The sequence below is a fragment of the Nannobrachium achirus genome (genome assembly GCF_963921795.1).
Source record: "Nannobrachium achirus genome assembly, chromosome: 5".
In the NCBI taxonomy this organism is placed as follows: Eukaryota; Metazoa; Chordata; class Actinopteri; order Myctophiformes; family Myctophidae; genus Nannobrachium; species Nannobrachium achirus.
In genome coordinates, this window is record NC_137814.1 from 39,968,190 (window position 1) to 39,976,630 (window position 8,441).

At 39.5% G+C, this 8,441-nt stretch overlaps 1 protein-coding gene across 1 annotated transcript; it reads right to left on the reverse strand.

Moving 5' to 3' along the window:
• Positions 1 to 827: 827 nt before the first annotated feature.
• Positions 828 to 8,309, reverse strand: LOC308285727 (cytochrome b-c1 complex subunit 6, mitochondrial-like). The gene is made up of 4 exons (XM_080726574.1): positions 8,171 to 8,309; positions 6,383 to 6,487; positions 3,375 to 3,536; positions 828 to 1,523 (listed from the first exon to the last, which is right to left on the reverse strand). Exons 1-4 carry the CDS (start codon positions 8,216 to 8,218, stop codon positions 1,491 to 1,493), a joined length of 348 nt encoding a protein of 115 aa, XP_080582700.1. The 5' UTR covers positions 8,219 to 8,309; the 3' UTR covers positions 828 to 1,490.
• Positions 8,310 to 8,441: the final 132 nt, after the last annotated feature.

The window sequence follows — 8,441 nt, forward strand, 5'->3', positions numbered from 1 at the left end:
TCATCACTGTTATCATCATTCGAGTGCCCTCGATCTGCGACACAAGCTGCTTCCACTGGTCTGTTGCTCATTGTCAAACCAAGCTAATTCAGTCAGTCCTGTGTCCCTACTCAGAACATCTGGAAATGTAAGTGGTCTAGTTCCCCTTCACTGTTGTAAGCGATATTCTTAGAACTGCCACCATGTGAAACCAATGCACTTGTCAAATAGAGTATGTTTTTATACCCGTTTTATTTATTAATCATGATCTTTTGATTTTTTTTTCTTTTTTCTTTTACGCAAATAAAGTTTTAGTCAACTTAAAATTTGTGGTTATTTAAAGTAATCTAGTCCCATTCACCCCATCACTGCTTTGTCAAATGGTGTAAACTAAAAAGAAATGAAGTTGGAGCTTATTTCAACATTGTTCATTGAACTTGTTTAAATTATTTGAAATGAAACACAGCCCAATGACGATCCAAAAGAATGAGGCAATCTCAGACATACGTAAACTTTCGCTTTGTAACACCAAATCGTTAACCTCAACCCTAATTTCTCAATCAATTGCAAAACCTGACTAGACTCTAGTCTAGAGAAAGGGGGGTTCAATGACAGTCAAGTGGCAGTGTTTTCATGGAAGAGGGGGTGATGTTTGAGTTTGGTTTACTGCTTAATATTTACCTCTTTAGATCCGAAAGTGTTTTGATGTAGCTAACTTCCATTTGGTATCCTTGCCATGGTACAGTATACAATTTGAACACCCAAGAATGTAGTGTTTTGATTCACACAGACACAAAAAACAAGATGTGATTAATGGACTTCAGTGCTTGGCAAGTTTAATACAGTGAATCCTGAGTGTACAATCAGCCAGGTAGGTGTACAATGGTTTGTACTACAGACAAATCAATGCACTAGAGTGAATTGATTTACACTATTCAAATGCTTAATTAGTATAAATACTGGTAACAAAAAAGCCAACTTTATTGCCCAGTCACAGTGATTGTTAAAACTGACAGTCTCCATTTCTGAGGGTGGGTGGATTGGTCATAGTATTGGTTTTTGCATAAGTGTGAAGAGTCGAGTCTAGTCTCACTGCGCACTGCCTTTAAAACATGTATCAACTGCCTAGACAAGCAGCACTCAATTTACACAATTCCTGGGAGCTTCTCAATTATATGCACTGTGCAACTAAAGCACATGTATGTAATCCAGGTCCCTAAACATATATTAACAAGAGTTGTAATTTATACTCAACATAAACAGAAAAATAACTTGAGGTGTCTTGTGTTCCCCGGTTTCTTGTGTTCCCGAGGCATCTTGTGTTACCCGGTTTCTTGTGTTCCGCCCAAATTATAAAATAACTTGAGGTGTCTTGTGTTCCCCGGTTTCTTGTGTTCCCCCGATGTTGTAAAATGACTTGGTGTCTTGTGTTCCCAGATATTAATCTTGAACTTAAATAGATCCTACAGCTGCAACACGTTACTGGAATTTAGAGGAGATGGGTATGGAGTTCATTTCACCCTGTGGAAGAGCTTGTGTGATACCTGCAATGAGGAAAAAGGATAAATATGATTAGCATAGGGTGACAAGATGTCCAGTTTGGCCGGATAGTGCCATTTTCAAGCTGCGAGTCCCAACAAATCTCAACATTCACTACAAAATTGTTCCGGTTGTTGCCAGAATTACAATAATGTTTTCAGCAGTTGCATAGACGTTAATGACGTTCTATTCATGTAAACATGCTCAACCCATCAGAAAACATGAACAAATTCATTGTGTCTGAAGTGAAGCTAAAGCGACATTGTCACCGGGCACGATAAAGATGACTATAACGATGGCTATCGTTAACGATAATTATGTCTGCATTCTCATCAATTATATCGCTGTGGTGTGGGCGCTACCATCCATTGAAAACACATTTTAAAACTATCTTTATCGTGCCTGGTGGGAATGCCGTTTGTTGCCTGTATGCAACACCTATGGTGTGTATATGTCACGGTTAGATAGAGAAACTGTTAGATCGAGAAACGGAGCGCTCGTCGCGCGGGGCGGAACAAGCGGTTGCTTTGATCCACAACAAAGGCAACAACAACGTAGCGTCGGCCCACGGAGGTTAGGGTTAGGCATAGTTTTACTGAGGTTAAGGTTAGGGTTAGGGTTAGAGTTAGGCATAGTAAGCTAATGGCTAAACACAGCCGAGCTAGGCTAGTAAATAAACAAGGAAAGAGTCGCAAACGAGTGACGTCAGCGCCTACACTAGTGAATGGTTGTTGCATGGGCTGTTGTCGCCATCTGGTGGTGATTGGTGTGTGGTGAACTACAAAACGAGCGCTCTTACCACAATCTAACTGAGTTACCCAAACTGACTTTAACATATACATGTGCGAGCGCATGGACGTGCATGAATGGCTGCACGCGTGCAAGACGAACGTGCATTCAAGGGTCCCGGTTTGAAGGGCTGAATATCTGGTCACCCTAGATTGGCAGCCTTTCTGCAGTCAAACAGACGACGACTATTCACTGTGCCTTACAGTATGTATATGCCACGAATGGCATTTATAATGTAAGATAATCACAGTGCTTGCTTGAATGCATCAAGAGAGTTAACTTATAAGTGCAGAGTCTGAGTCACATATCTATTTAGAAATGAATAAGTTAGCATTTACTTTACTATATGTTTTGATGCATAATTTGGTTCATTAAAGTAAGGTAAAACAATGTTTTTGTTAAAGCTATAGTGTGTGTTCAGTAACAGGGGTGTCTCTGTATCTCCAGCTCTTTAACAAGAAAATATTTTTTCAGGTGGGATACCAATTTCACCCAATCAGGAGAGAGTACCCATTTATCAGCTTAAATGTTACAGTGTTCCAATGTCACTTGTTAATCCTGTATGAGTTGACTCTCCTGACTGGATACAAATTGGTATCCTGACCTGAAAATGCATTTTCTGTTAAAGAGCTGAAGAAACCCCCTGTTACTGAACACTACATAGCAATGATTAATATCAGAATATAGAAATAGTTAAGACTTATTTTAGCAAAAAGAATATAACTTACCCTACTGCTAAATGTGATGAAAAATCTAACTCTGTTCTAACAATACAATGTTCTAGATTGAGACTGTTGAAGACAAATCTTATGGAGATCAAATAGATAAATACAAAAATGTCAATCACTGGCCTATGGGTATCAGCAAATAATTATCAGTTAATAATTATATTGGAAACGCTATATCACAAACGTGCTATCTTTTCAAAATGTATCACTTCTAGTTTCTCTCTCATAAGAGAGGATGACTTGCAGCATGACTTGCAGCAGACCGTCTCTGTATCTCCTAGTTCTCTACATTCCCTTCATCTAAGCTCTTGTCTGTCCCACTCCTGTGCACAAACTTACACAATGGTCCCGTGCATGGAGAAAGTCAAACAGTTCTTCCGTGCAGTCCTCCTCTGTGCGGGACCTGGATCCCACCCGGTCTGCACACGTATCCAGACGCTCCTTGAGGTGTACACAGTGTGAAGTCTCCTCACACTTGACTCGTATTGTTTCTAAGGGGTCCTATTGGGGACCAAAAGAGAACATGCCAGTGATGGGGGAATAAACTTCTAAAACAAAAGTTATATATTCATCAGGACATAAATACAATAGAAGTCAGTCAAAATACAGAATTCAAATATTTGACTACCACATGGACTTATTATTGGACATTTTAGATGTCTAGCGGTTTTCAAAGTGGGTGCCGTGATGGCAGTCCAGAGGTCCCGCAAGATAATTTAAATTTTTTTTGGACACTTGTTGCATCTTTTTAAACTTTAAGTACAAAGTTATTTTCAGTCAGTTCTAACCAAAATGGCTTTCAAAACATAATCTCAGGGAGAATAATGGCAAAAATGCGCTTATGTTTCAAAATTGTATAAATATAAGGTGCTGGGAGTGATATAATGTCCCCTACATTATGCCTTGGATGAAAAATGATATATATATATATATATATGTCACCGGATGATAGAGAAACAGGACGGTCGAGAAACGTAGCACTCGTCATGCAGCACGGGGCGGAGCGGAGCCGCTCGATTGTCCACGTCATTGCAAGCGGCGCGCAGGCCAGCGGACCTTGGTCCTGCTCTTCGCCCCCGAGCACCGCAGGTGCGAGTGGCCGCGAAGAGCGGGCCAGGGCCGGCCGCGCGAGTTACGAAGCCGTGGTGAATGCAATCGTTATATTTATGCCCAGGCCGTAAGGCCTGGGCAAGCCCACGATAAACGCCCTGTCCAAGTGACTACAATGGAGCTAATGGCTAAGCTAGGCTAGGCTAGGCTAGGCTAGTAAATAAAGTCGCAAATAGAGTCGCACACGAGTGACGTCAGCGCCTTCACTAGTGAATGGCTGTTGTCGCCACCTGGTGGTGATTGGTGTGTGGTGAACGACAAAACAAGCGCTCTTACATAGAACGTCCTGCGTTACCCAAACATCCGGTAACATATATATATATATATATATATATATATATATATATATATATATATATATATATATATTTTTTTTTTTTTTTAAGGTTTGAAAACCTCTTGTCTTGTACAATCCACCGTTTGTCAGCCTTCTGATTGGTCCCTGAGACTCCCTGACTGGCCAACCAGAAAAAACCATTCACTTTTTGCTATCGGGGGTGGAGTTTGTGCAGTGGAGAATGTTGCTTCAGGCTTTCAACAACCGTCCGCACTGCGCAACACGGCGTGCGTCTAGTACGGCCACGCGAGGTGATCGCGATTTCGCTCAATATAATGAATAAGCTTCAACAAACTAGTTCACATGGACCTTATCAATATAACTAAGAGTTACGATTGGGTACATATATTTTAAATGGGGAAAATTACGAAAGCCAGCCTATTATGTGAGGAGAACTATAATCTGGCTGTCATCTTCCTACCCAAGATGCACTGCGCTTTCTCTTTCTGTTCTCTCTCTGATCCAGAGGATTAAACTAATTAAAACATATATTTTCGGGGGAAAACTACTGTTTTGCTATGTAATTACTGTACCTTTTTCTTCCCTTTTTATTAATATCACGTAGATGTGTTTTTTTGGGTACTTTATATAGCTGTAATGAGGCTATGAAAAAAAAAAATCCCATCCACTTCCACTATAAAATAATCTGCTAAGGTGATTCTGTCCCACTGGGATTAAACAAATTAAAACATATATTTTCGGGGAAACCCCCTGTTTTGCAATGTAACTACTGTACCTTTGTCTTCCCTTTTTATTAATATCACCTAGATGTTTTTCCTTTGGTACTTTAAATTGCAATAATGAGGCAATGAAAATACCCTCTCCCCCCATTCACTGCCACTATAAAACAATCTGCCCAGGGTCATCTGTACCACCATAGTAACAGGGCAGAATGGGGTGGGATTTGCAAAGGGGAGAATTGCCATTACTCTTAGTAAAGGTGACCAAAATGTTTGTCTATATGCACATGAAAATTATGCTGTTAAAATTCCATGTGGCACAATTACAATTTGCAATTTAGGCATTTAGCAGATGCTCTTAATCCAGAGCGATTTACAATAAGCAAGGTAATACATCAATACAATAAGCAAGGTAATAAATACATCAATACAACAAATGCATAGAAATATCAATCTAGAAAAAATTACCACAATGGTATGCAATGGGTCTAAGAAAAAGAGCATGACTCTTTTCAACAACAGATAACATGCAGTGAAATACCAGCGATGGCTATATGACTGTGTATATATATAGGCCAAGAATGAGTGGTTGCCTTGAATGCACCAAGCAGGGTCACTCAGTGCAAAATACCTCGACACTAACAGTCAAGAAGCAAAGAACTTGACAACCTTGCAAGAATCGTGTCCCAAAGAGATAAGAGTATGCAGGATCTAGTTGCTTTTAATTCAAAGAATGGATGCTTGCCAGCTTGTCTCTTCAATAGGAAAACCAATAGCACACAAGTAGGTGTTTGTTGATTAGCACTAATTAACACTAACCCCAAGCCTAATCCTAAACTGAGAGAACATGGAGGTAAGGGAACATGTGCCCATGACCCCAATTAGACTGTGGACTGAGCTACACAGACCCTTTCACCCTTTCAGGTTTTCAATGTCCATGAATTGACATTGAAAACGAATACCAAGGACTTCCGACCTAAAAAAGACCGTACAAGAACTTATTTGGGAAGCTCCTTTTAGGCAGGGTGTTTAAATGTACAGTACTTGCACTGTACTACATTTTTTTATTGTATCGACTATACTCCTGTTATACATTTTGGTCTAATACAATTATTAATCAATCATTTTCAAAAGTTTTTCCATGTTCTCTAACTATAAAAATAAACTAGTTCTGGGATCCTAAGGAGCCTAATTAACATGGTGAAGCAATATTGCCTTACCACCATCTCTTCCTCGTCTTCCTCCTCCTCTTCTTCCTCCTCTTCCTCTTCCGCTGCCTCTTCCTCCTCTGCTGCCTCCTCTTCCTCCGCAGCCTCCTCTTCCTCCTGAGACATTCAACGTTTGACAAAATTGAATTACTCTCGTCTTATCCAATTTAGGCCTAGAATTATTGAATGCTTTAACTATTGAAAAATAGCAGATATACAAGCTCAGCTCGATCTGCTATTTTTGAAAAATCAAGATTTTCTTTTGTAAAGTCTTTGAATATATCTATTTAAAAGCGAACATTTGTAACTCAAATATTTGCTTCGGGGTGGTCCCTGGAACAACATATTTTGAGATGAGAGTCTGTGGCCAAATACCTGTAATTTTGGGGGTCCTTGACATGAGAAAGTTTGAGAACCACTCATTTAGAGGAAGGATTTAGAAGTCGGGTCAAAGATCGGGTCAAAGATATTCAAAGACTTGAACACATTTTCAAGATTTTTCAAAAATAGCAGATCTACAAGCTCGCAGCGCGGCACTCGGTGCCGCGCTGTGAGCTTGTATATCTGCTGTTTTTCAATAGTTAAAGCATAAAATAATGATTAAAGTGGTTAGAATCTAACGCGACTCGGGCACGTTCCAGGTATTAAAGTTAAATGGAAAAAAGAAATGCAGGCTAGATACACAGTAAAATACTCTTAATTTACTCAGAGTCTACGAATGTAACCAAATGGACCCATGATAAGGGTCCATTTGGGTACATTTGTACCCTATCAGCGTTATAATATTAACACTCTGGATTTTACAGTGTACATCCATAATATTGTTAACATTTGTTTAATTGCATTCCTTACCTCCACCTGACATTTATATTGTAAATAAATACCATTTATTTTGCATTGTGTTTTACGTTTTTCTTTTTAATATATTTTCTGCATACTACTGTGTTTTATTTGTCTGTCATCATTCGATGTTATGAGTTAAAAAAGGACCCCAATTGAAACAAGCCCAAAAGCTTTTTGGAGACATCCTTATATACAGTAGTTGACCTTGTACCAGTGAACTGTACTGTCATCATGAAACTACCTTTTCCGATGCAAACTCCAATAAAGTCTTCAATCAATCAATCAAACAATCACTAAAAACATGTTGATTGTCTTTCACTGTCAGACATTGTCAAAACTGACATGAAGCAGTCTTCACATTCACAATAACTATATTATTAATGTATTGTAAATTCAATAAAATTATTATCATATTCATGTAATATCAATAAATTAACCCATATTATAATTAACGTAACGACAAACTGCAGCTTCACAAGCATTTCATGTTTTCCATATACAACCACAAATCATTCACTCCTATGCCCTCCTATTATTGACAGGCACGTTGCGTTGTTGGCTAATGAATCACTCCTGACTCCTGTGTGCCCCGATTGTGATGAGACCACCAAAATAGGTTTTCATGTGTTCAGTCGTAGGAGGAGACTTTTGTGCGTGTGAAGTACGTGGATATAAGAGCGGATATATTTGACTAAACACGTTTTCTGCCAGAATGTTAAAATGGATATGAAACTGGATGACAATAGCTAAGCTGACCCCAATTAACAATTATGTTTTTGGGTGAGTACACACACACGCAGTGCTACCACTTGCAATGCCGCGGCCGCCGCAATGAGGAGGACATACTGTAGGAGGCTATTATATTGTGATCATAGGAGGCACACACAGTTGTTAACTATGGCTGATCACTCACACGTGAACGCATTTTTAACACATAAATTCAGCATAATTTCATACCTCGTCATCGGGATCGCCGAAAGTGATCATTTTGTTCTCAAAAACCATATTTACAGTAGTAATAAAATAGTAGTTCCCCGATAAATCGGCGTCAGACTCGGGATAGAGGTGTCGTAACTCTTGTAGGACGTGTTAGCTGGTAGGTCAAACCAAACGCAGGAACTCGCTAGAACGTTCGACGGATGTGTCCTCCTATTGGCTGAGAGAGATAGAGCGACACTTCACTTAGTGGTTTTGCTCCAATCATTTGCCTAGGATCGGTTTCAGGCCC

Bases quoted from the DNA above. Each gene is read 5' to 3' on its own strand.
- LOC308285727 (XM_080726574.1), bottom strand. From the start codon at position 8,218: ATGGTTTTTGAGAACAAAATGATCACTTTCGGCGATCCCGATGACGAG. The intron at 6,488-8,170 runs GTATGAAATTAT...TGAATGTCTCAG, and splicing joins TCGGCGATCCCGATGACGAG to GAGGAAGAGGAGGCTGCGGA. The intron at 3,537-6,382 runs GTAAGGCAATAT...GGTCCCCAATAG, and splicing joins AAGACGAGGAAGAGATGGTG to GACCCCTTAGAAACAATACG.